Source organism: Hyperolius riggenbachi, chromosome 4 (genome assembly GCF_040937935.1).
Source record: "Hyperolius riggenbachi isolate aHypRig1 chromosome 4, aHypRig1.pri, whole genome shotgun sequence".
Taxonomy (NCBI): Eukaryota; Metazoa; Chordata; class Amphibia; order Anura; family Hyperoliidae; genus Hyperolius; species Hyperolius riggenbachi.
Window position 1 is genome coordinate 231,626,960 of NC_090649.1, and position 18,727 is coordinate 231,645,686.

At 39.8% G+C, this 18,727-nt stretch overlaps 1 protein-coding gene across 5 annotated transcripts in view; it reads left to right on the forward strand.

Moving 5' to 3' along the window:
- The window catches only part of ADGRB3 (adhesion G protein-coupled receptor B3), a 1,235,185-nt gene that overhangs the window by 394,096 nt on the left and 822,362 nt on the right, over positions 1 to 18,727 (forward strand). For all 5 annotated transcript variants that reach the window (XM_068281444.1, XM_068281441.1, XM_068281445.1 and 2 more), the window contains one exon: positions 16,439 to 16,603. In XM_068281444.1, coding sequence (XP_068137545.1) covers positions 16,439 to 16,603 — 165 coding nt within the window. The remainder of the gene's footprint in view (positions 1 to 16,438; positions 16,604 to 18,727) is intronic.

Genomic DNA, 18,727 nt, shown 5'->3' on the forward strand with positions numbered 1-18,727 from the left:
TCAACAGCTTCTTGACACTTTCAATATTGTACAGAGATCTCCCTGTGCCCCCAGAGTATTTTCCTCTTATCTCTTGTGCTTAAGTCACAGTGCATGCAATCTTCTCTCTGCAGTGCAGCCAGCATAGTGGAAAGGCTCACTATTCATTTCACCTCTTAAAGGTACAATTTCATGTTCCCAAACTAACAAAAAGATACAAACTTACACATCTCTAATGGGCTTGTAAAAATGTTCTGCTTTTTTATTATCTGGATTAATTAATAAATATAGATTGCTTGCTTTTTAAAAAGAGTTGTGTGCTCATGTGAATAATGTCAGATGGCTGTAATGTGCATGAATCGAGTTTATGTTGTAAAAACCCTTAATATTACTTGTATACTTACCTGTATACCATTAGGGGTACAATGTTTTTGGCTATGAAAGGGGATTCAATTTTATAAGTAAAATGGAGATCTCTTCAAAAGTTTTCTACTTTTTAAAAGGTGCATTTGTTATTTCATGTTTACATGTGGTTTTGTATCTATGCAACTTTGTTTTCTTATCGCTTTGCCTAAATCTGGTCTTTTATTTGTTTCAATAGGTAGCATTCTTTCCTAGTTCTTATTTGATAAAAAAAAGTAGCCAGCAATGCATTTTGCTAAACTTTGATTTAATTTAAGAGTAACTATATATGTTTTGTTTAGTCGGTGTTGCAGGTACACATTCATCTGCCTGATACTAAGTGTGTGTGTGTGTGTGTGGGGGGGGGGGGGGGGCATTATAAAGATTAAAAATATAAATATTTACCAGCCAAATCTTACTTTATTCTCGGTGTCCTCTTATTTGTTGTCCCCTGGGGCCTTCTTCCCTGAACCCAAGGCTGTGGTGGAGGCGTTTCCTTTCCCTCTTTTAATAACGCAGAGAGTGTGGCAGAAAGAATTGAATGGGTTCCCTTATATGGTGTAATTATTGACATTTTTGCCATCACATGCACCTTCCACTTTGGTCAAAAATAGGGCTGCAGGGGTCACATAGTCCCCTCCCCACCCACATAAGTAAAAGGGTGAGGAGGTGGCATTTTAGGGAAAGTGAAACCACTCAGGTGCAGCCTTACTTGTTCTGTACATTATATTTTAGTGCTGACCAGCCCATTTTAAGGAAGCCATTTATGTTTATTTTTTAAAGGATGTTACAAATCCATTTCGAAACTTGCATTATCTTATGGTTTTAGTTTCTGTGGAAGATTCTTCTGTTTTTTTTGTTTTTGTTTATTACAGTAAACACTATTTACAGGGTAAGATTAAGTATTTTCAAGCCACTTTACCCCACACAACTTTTTAATAAAATAACTTTTTAATAAAATATCTATATGGACCGTTTGCTTATTAAAGGGAAGGTACAGGCAAAAAAAATGAGTTTCACTTACCTGGGGCTTCTACCAGCCCCATGCAGCCACCCTGTGCCCTCGTAGTCACTCCCTGCTGCTCCAGTCCCCCGCTGGCAGCTAGTTTCATTTTTTACGTGTTGCACCACTACAGCTTAAAAATGTATGTGTTAATGTTCCTGCACTAGCTGGAATGCGTAAAAATGTACACAATGCAGCCCCTGACCTCCGAGGTTGGCAAAAACTAAACTAGCTGCCAGCAGGGGACTGGAGCAGCAGTAAGTGACTACGACGGCACAGGCTGGCTGCATGGGGCTGGTAGAAGCCCCAGGTAAGTGAAACTCTTTTTTTTGCCTGGACCTTCCCTTTAATGCAGAGTAATCATGAGCATGCTTTATCCACATCAACTAGGATTCACATTTTACTAGTCTGAAAACCAATGTTCCTTGTAAATTACCAATTCACCTGTTTCAGTTTAGCAAGCAATACTCAGAGTGAAATCATAAGGTGTTTATGGTATTGCAGATCTTTGCTAGTCTTCTCTAGCTACACACAACTTTGTAGCACTCGGTGCCCTGTTCAACTGCTACTTTAGAACTTTACTTTGACCTGAGGAACCAGCCCAGAGCCATTAAACGCATTATCTTGTGTGGTTTATGGCAAATAAAAGTCTTAAAAAACTGACCAATTGATTTCATGAAGGTGCATTACCTTCTTACCTTACCTTTCTTTTAAATAGTTCTAAATTATTTCATACTTCTTTGGGTGCCTCGAGGTGTTGTTCTTTTTTATACAGTCACTCCTGTTTTGAGGGTTCAAATTTTATGTGTGCAATGTTTTTTGGAAGCAGCGACCACCAAGGCTGAGTTAGGACAATACTTTCACACATGCTATTACTAGGGCACGCTCTATAGGCAGTAGCAGTGTAAGGGAGTCTTGCCCAAGGTCTCCTCCCTGAATAGGTGCTGGTTGAATGGGAAGAGCTGAGATTGGAATCCTGGTCTCCTTTGTCAGAGTCAGAGCCCTTGACCAGTACACTATCCCGAGGATATTATCCTTGTTCCATAATAAGGATCTACATATACTTCAGTTGGTGAAGGTATTTTAACAGAGTTTACTCAAGTGCATAGGCTGACCAAGCTAGTAGAGTTTTCTTTGATAGGGAGACCATAACAAGGTAGTGACTCCCACCAGCCAGTTGTGGCATCCCACAGGCTTGGTGTTCTTCCTGCTTTGGCTTTAACCATTCAGCCCCATGATGTCTGCTTATACATTGTATGATAGTTTTCATGTCATCTGTAATATAAATGGTCCTGCGTGAACGTGGGTGGGCAATGTCCACCTACTTTCTTAAGAGGTTGAAGGGCGTCCACTCTAGCAGGACACATGCTTGCCTTCTTCCTCCTCTTAGCTGCTGCATGCATGCAGCCTGCCCCACGCTATGTGCCTCCACTCTGACAGTTCTCCTCCTCACTCTTCCTGAGTCCTGTGGGTGGCGCATGTACTTCTCCCTTCCCACCTCCCGAGTCCTTGCAGGCTGGTTGCTATGGTGAGTGATGATGCTGCCGACACTGCTCCCGGGCTTGTATGTGCAGAAAGAGAGAGAGCCAGCACAGCGTGCATCTCAGTCACAAGGGTATGCAGTCACTGTCGCTGGTGGCTCTTATGTGAGTCCACCCTACTTCCTGGTGCTGGCTCCTGGATGGCTGATGTTATCTGCTTGCTTATGCATGTGCCTCCCCCTTCAAAACGTTCCTCTCAGACTCTGCATTTTGGAGGACAGGACATTTCAGTCAGGACTCGGCTGGCGCCCGCCCTGCGGCCATATTTGGAGTTATGTACATTGTATTCTTCTGACTGTCACTGCTGGCTATGGAAAGATCAGCAGGCTAGACAGTACAATCTGCCACATGTGTCTTTTTTTATAGGTGAAGCAGAATCAGCATGTTTGAAGATATGTGACCAAGGAGGCTTGATTAATTATTGGTAATGCGCTAAAACAGCGCAAGTTGATTGCGCTACTAAATTAGCGCAAATTAATGACACCTCGGGCACGCTAAGGGCACTAGTGCCAGCATAGCGTGCAGTATTTACCAATGCCTGATCTTTTCAATAGCCATGTGGTCACGCTAGTGAAGAATTGTGGTAGCATTATGTCAGTACCATGTGGCTATTGAAAGGATCAGGCATTGGTAAGTACTGCACGCTACGCTGTCACTAGTGCCCTTAGCATGCCCCCAGGTGTCATTAATTTGCACTCATTTATTAGCGCAATCAACGAGTTCTACGTGTTACTTTTTGGTGATCTTCTATTTCACAATTAACTTTGAACTTATTTGTAATTAATATACTGTATATAATATACATTATTGTGTTTGTGGTATGTGTGTGTGTGTGTGTGTGTGTGTGTGTGGGGGGGGGGGGGTTGGAGTCCACTCACCTCTTTTCCCAGGACTAGACTCCTGGCAGAGACAGTTTAAAAGTTTGCTTAGTCTACACTGTACTTCTTTTTAATGAATCTACTGTTACTGAGGATGTTTTAGGATGGATTTTGTCACAGAGAATAGAGTTGCATGTCTGTAAATGTTGAGTGAAGAGGCATAGTTTGGATTTCAAACCTCCAAGGATGGAACTTTTCTGCTTAAATGGATTCAGGAGTTTCATACAATAGTAGCAGCTTGACAGAATACTTGGATTCTGAAGGATTTCAGGTGAGCTCTGGGATGATTACATTGTTATATTCAGCTGATTTGAGGTTACAGGAGGCACAGTGCTGCTGCAGGTTTTCTTTGGTCGGCTGCTGCCCCCTGAACTAAGAATTAAGTCAGTTTTGAATATAATTTAGTATAGCAATTTATTTTAATATAGCAATCCATCCATTTTAAGGGATATCATTTATTAGTGCAATAGCCAATGGAAAACTGGATTCTACTATTACCTATCCTCCAGGCGCACTTGGTGGATGGGCATTTAGGGGTCTTGTTGTTAAAGAGGACCACCAGATTATACCATGTACCTCTGCAAGGGGCCCTGGGGGCTGGGGTGGGGAAGAGCCCCCTTTTTTCAGCATTAAGTTCTGTTAAGATGTTAGCAAGAAGTTTTTTTAGAAGCTATTTTTTATGCTATTTCTTTAAGAAGATTACTACAAGTTTTACACAGCTAATAGATACACGGCTATTGATACAGATGAGACTACTATTACTCTACATAACACAACTGTTATATTCCTTTTTGAATGTACTTAGAAGATGGATGATCGCTTGACTATATAGGCCATGATGAGATGGAATACTGTTAGAAGGAAAAACTACTTGGAACTGTTCATATTTTGTATATATGCTGTATGATAAGCAAATACAATTTTTTTTATAGAAAATCATATACTGAGTGCTCTGATTCATTTCAAGGTACACCGTCAATCTATAATTACTGTTATAGAGGGTTCAGACCCCACTATGCCGGATTTATATGATAGCAACGCTTTAAGGGCTGGTCCTTTACTGAGTTAGCAATCACGAAAAAGGCAAGAACCGCACAGGTTTTTGACAGTATATGGCTTGGACAAGGGCTTTGGGAAGAGGGGTGGGCTTTGCCATCACCTCTTCAAGAGCTCCCATATCATGGATCATGTGGGCTGGTATAGATCAAATTGAGGAGTCCCACACATTCTGGGGTCTGAATTCTGTCTATAACAGCCTGCATGGGTAACATGGGGTTGAAGAGGCTTTTGAAGAAGCCACAATACATCCCACTATATTTTCCAGGGATCCTTATACAGCAGTATTGCGGCTGTACAGTGATCCCTTGCAAAAGCATTGAAATTGTTCCCCTGGAACCCTGGCAGGAAATTGACTGCTGTTTGAGGAGATATACACACATTTTCAATACTGATGGATAAATTACATTTATGCCATTTAACTGCGTTCAAAATTATTTTTCCTTTGGTAACTTTAAAATGGATTTTCTCAAAAATGATGAGGCCTGTTCTGAAAATTATTTTATTTTATATATTTGTTCTTCTCACATGGGCTGATGGTGGCTACTGGCAATAGGTTTAAAAAAAAATCAACTTTACTTATTTGCTTTCCTTTGGATAAAATAATAATATTACCTTATATACTTGCATATAAACCTAATTTTTAAAAACAAAAATGTGCTGAAAAGTTACTCCCTCGGCTTATATGTGAGTCAGTGAAGCAGAACGGATGGTGGAGCAGGTTTAATTACTGGCAGAGGAGTGTAAGGATCATGCACTAGTGATCCTGCTCTTGCCAGCTGGCTTAATGCTGTGTCCATGCCCCCCATCCACTGCAATATGGTGTGCTGAGTGAGCTGCTCAAGACTACCTGTGTGCCCTGGCTTGTGGAGCAAAATGTGCAAGCAATGTGTCAGTTGTGCAATGGTTGGGGATTCTTCCTGTGTGGCAATTGCTGTGTCTCATATCTATGATGCAATCTAGAGGCCTCTTGAGACACAGCTGTATCATCCTTGGGGCACATCTGGCTATGGGGATAGAGAATGACTTGTAATGAGGACACATCTTGCTACTGGGTACTGGGTAGGGGGCTACTGGGGGAGTCAATGACTTTTTCCTTGTTTCTGAGGGAAAAGTGGGTACCTCGGCTTATATATGGGCTGGCTTACATGCGAGTATATACAGTAATAAAAAACAAAAAACTTTTCTTTTACCCATTGTACTTTTCCAAAGTGGCTTGAATTTAGTGCATTTGAGTGCAAGTGCATTTTGACTTAAGGTCGGCTTTGAAAGAGAAGATAACAGCTAATTTATTTTATTCTCTAGACAAATTTAGTTATGAAGGGTGAATATTTGCATTTTAAAGGGGAGATCAATTTTGATGACACAAAGCTAAATAAAAGTCCAAAGTAAATATCATCCATGCTGAACCCTTTCATACAGCTAAAATAATCTGTCCGACTATAGCAAAACATTCACCAATCTGACAAAATCCAATTTCCTAAATGTGGCAGGAGACTAACAAAGAAGATATAATATAATTGATGTATTTTGTGCAATTTCCTGAATGCAGCCTTATAGAAAAAAAATAAAAAGTACTCTAAAAAGCCCATTTGTTAAAACAATAACAGAAGTTTTTGTTGGTGTTATTACAAAATATATCACTGTTTTAATCTATTAATTCTTCCTTGCAGCTCCACATAAAAATGAATAATTTTATAGCATATGAAATCTTGCCGCACTTTGTCTTGTTTTATGAATACCCTGTGGTTGATGGCTGAGTTGCAGTTGTAGTTTAGAAGGAAGAGATTTCAGTTGCCAGTTAAAAATAAAAAAGAATGGGGTCATTAAAATGTTTTGTAGAATAAACGTAGAAATGATGCCAAAGCTTTTTTTTTTTTTTTTTTATAACAATTGCGCAAAAGTAATAATGCTTGCAAGAACTATCAAAAGTTTAACCATTTAGACGGTAAAGCATAGCAAGTGTCTGCAGTGAGCCATAGGTATGCTCTGAATGATATTCATAATGTCACAGTGAACTTCATGACATGAATGTACATATTTTGCAAGGTTGTCATCTTGAAAAATCTTACTTTTAAATCTTACAATCGTCCATTACAATCTTCTTCACAAATAAAAAGACTAAAGGTGGCCATACATCAGAAGACTTATATCAGTGCATGCCCGGCCGACAATGCAACCACTTTCGGGATGAAAATTGTACAAATTGTTGATTGCGCATGCTGCAAGATGTTGGGCTGACTTGCTCGATCAGGTGTGCGATGGGAACGGCCTGCAATTTTGTGACGATCGACGAACGCGACGAAACCGCCAAGGCTGTCCCCCCTTATGTGAATTGTCCCCCCATACAAAGTATGTATTACCTGCGCTTGTCCCTCCGCTGCTCCGGGAACATGGGAACATTCTGCTCCACATACACGCACGCCCCACATGGTTTCCTAGTAAAGGCACACGTGTGATGTCATGTGGGGCACGCGTGTATGCAGAAGGGAATTTTAGTGTGTGACCACTGCCCAGTTTAATGTTAGATGAGTGTTTTTAGCTCTGTGTAAAAAAAAAAAGTAAACACTGTGTTACTGGCATGTGCTGCATGAAATTGATACTGTCAGATGAATGGGCAAGGTAAGGACATAAAAAATGCTCTGTCTAGACATCTTTATATCTTTTTTTATTATTTGGAGGGGTGTCAGAAGAGGCTGTGGGGGTGGATATGGTTGCCGTGCATCATGACAATATACTCATCCAACAGCATTCTGATTGGTTACACTGAAACTTGTTATGGTGCATTTCAGAAGTGGAGATTTTAATCATTTGAAGTATGATGCGATGAGCCCCTATCTAGTATCACACTAAAGAGGGTAAACATTAAAAGGAACCCAAGGTAAGAGACATACGGAGGCTGCCATATGCATTTCCTTTTAAACAACAGCAATTGCCTGGCAGTCCTTCCTGCTGATACTTCTGGTCAGCAGTGTCTGAAACACACACCTAAAATAAGCATGCAGCTAATCTTGTCAGATTCTTGTTAGAAAGTAACATCTGATTTGCATGCTTGTTTAGGGACTATGGCTAAAAGCATTAGAGGAAGTGAATCAGCGTGACAGCCAAGCAATGTGTATTGTATAAAATGAAATAAATATGTCAGCCTCTATATGTCTCTCACCTCAGGTTCCCTTTAAACCTTCATTTTTTTAGTATTTCTCTTTTAAATCTTTGAGTTTCAAGCTACCAGCCAAGCAAGTACTGAATATAAGAAAAAAAAAGAACACCCTCTAATTCAGCAATGTGCTCAGTAACACATTTTAAGATTTGTTTTATGTACACAGTGCTATGAAAAAAAAATATTTGCCCCAGTTGCTCTCTTCCTGTTTTATTACTTTTATTTTTTTTTGTATACATTTGAGGACATAAAGCAAATTTAAATGTTAGAAAATGTTAACCCAAGTAAACACAACATGCGGTTTTTAAGTGATGGTTTTATTTATTATGGGAAAAAGTATCCAAACCTGCATGGCCCTATGTGAAAAAGAAATTGCACCCAAAACCTAATAAATGGTTTTGCCAACCTTATTAACTGCAATCAAGCATGTGGGATAAATGGCAAGTGGGTTGATGCACTAAACGGTGGTAAAATTGCTGTGCACAGAAAGTGAGTAGTAATATTATTGTTACTATAGGCAGCAGTGTACTGCAGGTTACGCTATTAGAGATGACCCACAGTACTTGAGTTGTGCTAGTATTGCTCATTCTCATCTCTTCTTGCATTTATTTATATCACAACACAATGGCTATCATTCATAAAGCGTTCCCGCATGCGGAAATGCCAAAAACAGCCGACTTTACTGACCACTGAGCAAAATGTGTATTCATAAAGGCTGTTTCCGCATGCGATGCTGACTTTCCCGAGCAGAGCGATAAATTATCGCATTGTGCGGTGATTCTATGCGGAAATGTAACAGCAGTATGCGGACGGGGATTACTGCTCCCCTGGATGTAGATGATAAGCATGCGGAATACATGTAAGTGAATGGGACAGACCTCCCAAGCAGCAGCAGAGAGAACACCGCATGGAGGGACTCGGCCAGCTTCTCCTGTTTCCGCATGCCTACCGCCAACCTACCGACAGCCTGTTCCAGAAAAACTCCTCACTTGTACCGCAACAGGCAACATTTTTATGAATGACCACCCAGAAGTGTAAAATGCAGACAGCGGTGTTTTCTCGCACGAACTTTTGTTACCGACAACACTTTCATGAGTGATAGTCCATGTCTTCCTTTTTGGGAACTTTTAGCCTACTTCAATTTGTCTAATTGAAAGATTGGAAAAGCACCATACAATAAGTAATTAAATATACTACAAGTGATACCATGCAGAATGTGCTTGGGGAAATGCTACAGCAATTTTAAGGACAAAAGGACCTCCACAAAGCAGCACCAGACTAGTTAATAATAACAATTGCAAATTGCTTTTTTGAAAAAGTAGACACATATAAACCAATAAAAAAAATCATGACAGGTGACAGGGCATGGTGAAACCAAATATAATAATATGACAACACGTAAAAGTCAATTGTAGTAATGACTCCCTTCAAACAGCCAAACTGCAAGACAATATGCATGCATTAATAGTAAATTGCACCACCAGATCAATAAAGTGCAGCAGTGCTAATCCTGTTGAAAATCATCAGATAACATCGGTGATAATCCTAGTAATAAAGTGCTATATGCAAACTAGTCAAATTAACATGATAATTCCAATGTAAAAAGTCAATATTGTCAGTAAACAATGAAAAATTGAGTCAGCAGACGTGATGCCAAGAAAGAAGGGACCCCCAGTGGGGAAAAGTGGTTATGTGCAAGAGGAGGAAAAGAATGTCTGGAACACCATGCCACCAAGCCCTCTCTGTTGTTATGGAGGCATGGTAAGTGGTGTCTCTTCTTTCTTGGCACAACTGCTGCTGCCTCCTTTTCACTGTGTACTGACATGATTTAATATTTACATTTGAATTATCATGTTAATTTGACTGTTTTGCATTTGGCACTTAATTACTAGCATTATCACCGATGTTATTTAATGATTTTCAATAGGGTTAGCACTGTTGCTCTTTATTTACATGGTGATGCAATTTACTATTCATATTATATGGATATTGTTTATCAATTTGGTTGTTTGTAGGGAGTCAATACTATAATTGGATTGTACTCGTTGTCATAATTATATATTTGGTTTCACTATGCCATGTCACCTATTAGGTAATTTTTAATTGATTTTATATGTGTTTACTTTTTCAACAAAGAATGTGCAATTATTATTGTAAACAAGTCTGCTTTATGGGGGTCATTTTGTCCTCACAATTACTGCTTCCCTTTGCCTGACAGGTTCTGTTTAGGTGATCTCTTGATTCAACAGGTCTGGCAGTAATCAGACCTGAATATGGCTAGTGAAATTGAACACAGTTACTTAATGATTTAACAAGGGGACAATGACTTTTTCAGCTAGTGCCATGCAGGCTTGGATAGTTAGTTTACCTTAATAAATAAAATAACTGCTTAAAAGTTGCATTTTGTGTTTATTTGCATTATCATTTTCTAATATTTAAATGTGTTTGTCGATCTGAAACATATAAGTGTGACAAACATGCACAAAAGCCCCCCCCCCCCCCCCCCCCCGAAAAAAAATGAAAACCAGGAAGAAGGCAAATATGTTTTCATAGCTGTAGCTAGTATCTGATCTTTTCTTTATATCAGCTTAATGAAAGTTTACGCCAATGCATTGGAAGAGGAAATAATGTACTGTGAGCTGTTCAGTCTCAGCTGCATTGCACAACATAGTCAGTCTAATGGTACCCATACATGGTACCATTTTTTTTTCATCCAATATTACCATTTCTAGGTAATATAAGGGAACTGACAAAGTTATCATTTCAGTATATTCACTTAATATACCCCTATACTACACAGAAATGGTAAGATTGAAAGAAAAAAATGGTACCGTGTATGGGCACCATAACTGCAACCATTATTGTTATTAACATGCATTTATATAGCACTTACAGTTTCCCCACAATGCTTTACAGTTAACATAAGGGCAGCACATTGGAATAGTGTATAGCAGCACTGGGCCCCCGGTTTGAACCCCAGCCAGGGGTGGAGGAGCTTGTATGTTCTCCCTGTATCTGCATGGGTTTCCTTTCAAGCACTCTGGTTTCCTGCCACTTTACAAAAACATACTAATAAGTCAATTTGCTACACCCAAAATTGGCCCTAGACTATGAAGGACATATCACTATGGTAGGAATTCGATTGTGAGCCCCTCTGAGGGACAGTTAGTAACAAGACTATATACTCTGTACAGTGGTGTGGAAGATGTCAGTACTATATAAAGGTGAAATAGTAATAATAATGAATGCATTTCACTAACTGTTCCTCAGACAGTAAACCAATTTTACCTATCAATTTAGTGTCCCTAGGGCCACCCTAAGGGCCTTTTTTTGGGATAGGAGATATCAGCATGCTTTTGGTATGTGGGAATAAATTTGAATTCCTTGTAGGAATCCGTGCACACATGAGGAATACTTACAAACTCCATGTAGATAATGTCCATGAATCGCACTTGTAAGTCACTTTGCCACCATCCTGCCTGGATGGAAACAAGAATAGTCATGTTATCAGTTAATTATTATTTACATTTGACAGTCTAGAGGAGGGACTTTGTTCTAGCTTTATTGCTCATTAGCATAGCAGACAAAGAAGGGAGCACAGAACTCTTTATGCTGATTATTTTTTACCATATCCTAAATATCCTTTTATATGGATCTGGAGATCAGTACTCTTTATGCCAAATTATTGTTATTTATTTAAATAGTGCCAACACCTTCTGTAGTGCTGTACATAGTAGGAGACAAATATTGGGGAACAAATATACATGAGAAGTTCAAGACACTGTACAATCATGACATCCAGCAATACAAGTACAAGTAGAAATACATACATAGTTAATGTGTAGTTTGAGATATCACTAAATTTGGTAAACAATCATATCGTAAATTACAGCAAAATAAGAAACTATAGGAGGTCCCTGCCCTAGCAAGCTTACACTCTAGAGAGTGTTTGGGTGGAAACAAAAGGGAAGGAGACAGGTGTGTTTTTAGAGTATGCTCAGAGTAGGATTAAAGATTTCCAGGCTTGGAGCATGACAGGTTGTGGGAGAGATTTCCAAAGGAGAGGGGCTACTAGAAGGGCAAGCTACAGGACAAAAGGGTCTCCTGGGAGGAGGAAAAGTTTTGGGCGTGGAGGTATCTGGAGATTAATGAGGAAATGTATGGAGGTGAAAGGTTGTGTAGAGCTTTTTATGATAGCGTGAGGAGTTTAACCAATTCAGCCTATCTGGCCGAGCATGCTCTGCTGCTGCTGATGCGCGGTGCGTGCGATCGCCTGCACTCCCGCCACCTGCTGATAGCCCCCCGATCAGTGAATTGGAATATAGTTCCCATTCACCAATCTATGTCCCCCGCAGAAAAACCGACGATCTCTCATCAGAGACTGCAGTCTTTCTGCCCAAAACATTTTTTCCCATCTTCTTTCTAGTTCCTGGATGCAACATTGTTCACATCCAGGACTTTTTTGACTGTGGCCATCTTATGGCCAAATAGTAAACTACACCCACATTCATTTTTTTTTTTTATTAAACAATGACATTATTTTACATTTAAAATGAGCTGTTTCCCTCCCACATCAAAAATTACCCAAATACATTTTTTAATAAAAAAATAAATTAAAAAAATTACAATAAAAAAAATATAAATAGTTACCTAAGGGTCTGAACTTTTTAAATATGCAGGTCACAAGAGTATATTATTATAGTATTTTAAATTATAAGCTTGTAAATAGTGATGGACCCAAATTAAATAAAATATCGGCGCCATAAATTGTGATAAGGACATCATTTAAATGATGTAATAACCAGGACAAATGGGCAAATAAAATACATGAGTTTTAATTACGGTAGCATATATCAATTTCAAACTATAATGGCCAAAAACTGAGAAATAATGATTTTTTTTCATTTCTTTCTGAATCTTCCTGTTAAAATGGATTTAGAAAAAATAATTCTTAGCAAAATGTACCACCCAAAGAAAGCCTAATTAGTGGCGGAAAAAACGAGATATAGATCAATTCATTGTGATAAGTAGTGATAAAGTTATTGACAAATGAATGGGAGGTGAAGGTTGCTCGAATGCATGAGGTTTTCGACACTGTGGGGCTGAACTGGTTAAACTGGATCCTCTGAGTAACTGGTAACCAATGGAGAGATAGGCAGAGTGGAGCTGCCTTAGAGGAGCTGGAGGAGAGTTGGATGAGACATGAGCCAAAAATCCAAGACCAGGTCATTTCAAAACAACTTATACTGCTCTCAAAACAGAAAGACAAATGCAAGAAAGACATTTGTATTGTATGGTTTACCATTTACTATATCACTTAGAAATGCATAATGGTGCTAACTAGGGTCAGAATGCTAAGACTGAATAAAGGTTAATATCCTAGTAACAGTTAATGATAGAATAACCATTAAGGGCTTGATTTACTAAACTGTGATAACTCATATCACAGCCATTTTCGCACGCATTTTCACATTTGCGCACGATATCGAATTTGCACTTGCAACTGCGAAAATGCGCTGGAAAACGACCATGATATGATACGGTTTAGTTAATCAAGCCCTAAGAGTCAAAGAGAAAAAACCCTGTGTGAAGATGCCCTGCTTTTACATAAGTTAGCATTAGAAAAAGCAAGGCTTCCGAGAGAAGCAGTTGCTTTTTCTGCGGGGGAGAGGAATCAGTGATCAGGCACCATGGCCCGATTCATTGATTCCTGGGCTGATGATCCGCAGCTGAGAGCGCGCGTGCACGTGTGTGTGCGCGATCGGCCACGGGAGCACACGGGAGCGCACATGGCCTCCTGGACGTAGCTCTACGTCTAGGAGGACAAAGTGGTTAATTAACACTCTCTATGTCCTAGGGAAACATTGGTGGCAATTTAAAGCATGTGCTTTAAAGCATTTGATTAAGTCCTTTCATTACTTTTACTTAAAATAAAGTAGGGAGTAGGTATTAGATATTAAAGCCACATTTTCATACCCAAGTAGTTCTTATACATTGGAAAGAAATTTCTGTAAGGTCTTTGATCCAATACACATTTTCATAATGTAGCATTAAGGCAAATGTGTAAAGGCCTGTTTTCCTCAGCCATGGTGGAAGTAAAAAGACACCTTTTCCTGCGAAATCAGCCTGACACACAAAAAAGGTCTCTACTCTATGACATAAATCACTGTCTTAAGTCGTGTGCACATGCAGATCCGAAAGTGTAATCTTTGAAGTACTGGGAGAGGAGTAGACAAGGAAATCAAAAAGGCATCATAGAGAATTTACTGAGCTTTTAAAGGTAGAGCTAATATCATGCCATTTAAAAGGATGTAAATATCATTCTTCTAAAGTAGTTTGACAGAAGAACAAATGTTATGCTTTTTTATGAGTGGGCTAAATATTAATGTAGTGTGATGGAATATTAAATTAGTCACAATGTACACTGTGCTATTCAAAAGCCATAACATCATTCTAATTAAAAGAAAGCAGTTATGTTTTTCTCTTTTAGCAAAAACTGCATCCATTTCCCAGTCTTGCTCCCACTCATGTGCTGTAAGGATACAATACCCCCACAGAGTGCAATTAAGATATAGCAATTAAGCAAGATGTCTCTGAATACCATAATCTCAATGCACGTGGCTCGAGGCCTACTCTGTCTATAAGATCCCAGAGCTGATCAATGTTGTATAATGCCTATATATTCTACATTCTCTTTGTAAAATAATTTATTAGGCAATATTTTTTGTCAATAAACAAACAATGTATGCATAATTCCACTACTTAAAAATATTTTGAGAGTATTTACCACTGCAGAGCTTCAGAAATACTAGTGAAGGTTTAAATCGGCAGCTAAGCAATATTTCTTTATTACATTTAAATAGCACAAGAATATATGTCAAAGGAAACATGCTGAACAGTAATATCTGGGCTGGTTGTAGACTTTTCGATCTCTAAGGCAAAATTGTGAAGATGCCCCCACACACACACACTCAAATTTGGAATGATCGCACAGCACCAAACTGCACATTATAGCTGCAATGCGACAACAAAAAACACCCTCAGTAAAGGTAGGTAGGCAGCCAGGTATAGGTGCCCCCAATATAGGTCACTGTTCATAGGCGCCCCCAATATAGGTAGCCATTCATAGGCGCCCCCGTATAGGGAGCCAGGCACAGTTGCTCCAATGTAGGTAGCCAAGTATAGGTGTCTCCAGTATAGGTTAGCCAAGTAAATGTTCCCCTCTATAGGCAGCCAGACATAGAGGCCCCAGTATAGGTAGCCACATACAGTTGCCCCAGTATAGGTAGCTAGGTGTAGATGCCCCCAAGTATAAATTAGCCAAGTATAAGTGCACCTAGTATAGGTAGCTAGGCATAGGTTCCCCAGCATAGGTAGTCAGGTACAATTGCCCCAGTATAGGTAGTCATATACAGTTGCCCCAGTATATGTAGCCAGGTTCAGTTGCTCTGGTATAAGTAGCCAGGTACAGTTGCCCCAGTATAGGTAGCCAGGTTCAGTTGCCCCAGTATAGGTAGGCAGGTGCTTAGTTGCCCCAGTATAGGTAGCCAGGTTCAGTTGCTCTGATATAAGTAGCCAGGTTAAGTTGCCCCAGTATAGGTAGCCAGGTTTAGTTGTCCCAGTATAGGTAGACAGGTGTTCAGTGCAGCAGTATAGGTAGCCAGGTTCAGTTGCCCCAGTATAGGTAGCCAGGTTCTTTTGCCCCAGTATAAGTAGCTAGGCTCAGTTGCCCCAGTATAGGTAGCCAGGTGTTCAATTGCCTCAGTATAGGTAGCCAGGTTCCGTTTCCCCAGTATAGGTAGCCAGGTGTTCAGCTGCCCCAGTATAGGTAGCCAGTTTCAGTTGCCATAGTATAGGTAGCCAGGTTCTAACTGCTAAGTCACCGATTTTTTCCTTTCCAGGGGCAGTAGATTTAGCATCACAGGAGAATTTTAATAAAACAATAAACATTATGCCAACATTGAAATGAAAGTGGAATTACAATTTAAGTACCATCAATTCTCAGTAGCTGCATATAAGGTACTGATTTTGAGGCAGGAACCAGTAAAATTGAATATAATATATTGCATTTGCCATAGCTAATGGATTCAAAAGGGGCGAGCTATTGAAATCTGTACAGAAACATGTTTACATCCTTGATTTATATCAGTTCATTTTATCAATTTGTGTTTGACTGCAAAATGAAAAAACTTAGTCATTATGAAATATCCTACATTTCATTTTTCATAATGCTGTATTTATTTATAAATAGTAATAAGGAAATGACAAATAATTTGAACACTATGTTTTTAAAATTAATTGTCTAATACACAATGTATTGACTGTGCAAAGACACAATATTTGTAAGAACTATAATATCTATGTATAGATGTAAAAAGAATGTACATTTCTCTGCTTACATTGAAATATCTTGTTGCAGTAAATGGAAATTGGGATGACTGGTCACCTTGGAGTTTATGTTCCTTTACATGTGGAAAAGGCCAAAGAACAAGGACGAGGATTTGCACTCCTCCACAGTACGGGGGAAGACTGTGTGGTGGACCAGAAATTCAGCACAAGCCTTGCAATATTGCTCTTTGCCCTGGTGAGATAGATGGACATATATTTTATTGTTCAATGTGTTTGGAGTGAGAGTATTTGGTCAGGTGATGGATGGATGTACAATATCTGTTTGAGCGATAAGTCAGGAGCACTTTATCTTAAACTGCACTTGCTACAAAGAATAATAGGGTCAGAACCATCTTGCTTTCAATGGATAAATTACAATGCATGCTACGGTATATGATTTGTGCTACATTTTTCTTTAAATCTGTGTGTATTAGCCATGAATTATGCCTTTATAATAGATAAGTACTTGGGTTTTACTTTTACTTTCTGATTGATTTTTTTTTCACTATTTAGATTCCAAAGTTGTAATGCAACAGTACAATGCTAATTAGTTGTTCCAATATTTTATAAGTTTTTTTGCTTGGAGTATATTTAATTGTGCAGTTCAGTTAATGCCAAATTATGTGTTGTACTTTGGTACGGTGACAGGGGCAAATCCAGGATTTCCAGGGGGGGGGGGGGTTCCTGATAGCGGCGTGTGGGCGTGGCCAAAACATGGTGTGGGTGGAGCCAAATACGAGCAGTTTCTAAGCTAAATTGCACTCCCCCCAGTATAGATTAGATAGGTATATGTCCCCCAGTATAGGTTAGATAGGTATATGCCCCCAGTATAGGTTAGATAGGTATATGCCCCAGTATAGGTTAGATAGGTATATGCCCCCAGTATAGCTTAGATAGGTATATGCCCCAGTATAGATTAGATAGGTATATGTCCCCAGTATACATTAGATAGGCCTATGTCCCCAGTATACATTAGATAGGTCTATGTCCCCAGTATAGATTAGATAGGTCTATGTCCCCACTATAGATTAGATAGGTCTATGTCCCCAGTATAGATTAGATAGGTCTATGTCCCCAGTATAGATTAGATAGGTCTATGTCCCCAGTATAGATTAGATAGGTCTATGTCCCCAGTATAGATTAGATAGGTCTATGTCCCCAGTATAGATTAGATAGGTCTATGTCCCCAGTATAGATTAGATAGGTCTATGTCCCCAGTATAGATTAGATAGGTCTATGTCCCCAGTATAGATTAGATAGGTCTATGTCCCCCAGTATAGCTTAGATAGGAATATGGCCCCAGTATAGGTTAGATAGGTATATGCCCTCAGTATAGGTTAGATAGGTATATGCCCTCAGTATAGGTTAGATAGGTATATGCCCTCAGTATAGGTTAGATAGGTATATGCCTTCAGTATATCTTACATAGGTATATGCCCCAGTATAGCTTAGATAGGTATATGCCCCCGTATAGATTAGATAGGTATATGCCCCCAGGTCTCCTATGTTAGAGGCAGAGTCCTCAACCAGTACTCTATCCAGCCACTGTATAGAGCTTCCTCCACCCCCCCCCCCCCAGATACTGGTATAATGACTTGCTGAATGTGTGATAAAATGCTAAAAGCTTTAAGCCTGAAGGATCAGAGACAGGGTCAGTAAGCATAAGGGAATGTATGTACAGTATGTGTTTGACATACATACATTCTGTGATTCCATTCCTGACTGTCTGACCCCTGTCCCCGCAGGCTTCTTCCAGCATTTAGCATTTAATCACACAAGTACAAGTACAGTATGTTAGGGACCATGAGACCCTCTCAGCTACAGTGATTCCACCCCCCCCCCCCAACAACAGTAATGCTCTAAGTAACAGTAATCCCCTAACTTCCCCCCCAGTAACACTCCTGCCCCCACCATAAACACAAAGTGAGTCAGTGCAAATATCTTAACTCCTTACCAGCAGTGAAGGAGTTAATGAAGAAAGCTGAGCTGAAGAGAGGTGAATGAATCTCCGGAGGAGGAGGAAAGGACACAACAGAGGGCTCACAGGAATGCCTGGCATGTGAGCAGAGTCCCTGTCCCGTTCTGGCTGGCTGCTTCATACACTGTATTCAAGCCACCCGCGCTAGGCAGCATGTGACAGCTACTCCATGCTACGGCAATGAGAGAAGAGGCAGCATCTGTATAGGCGGGCGGAAGAGGAAAGAGAGACACTCAGGGAGACATGGGAGTCGGCTCTCCACCAATCAGGCACCTGTATTCTCGTGCCAGTCCGATCATCAGCACTCCAAGCCCCAGCGTGATCTATTCCAGCCAGGCCTGA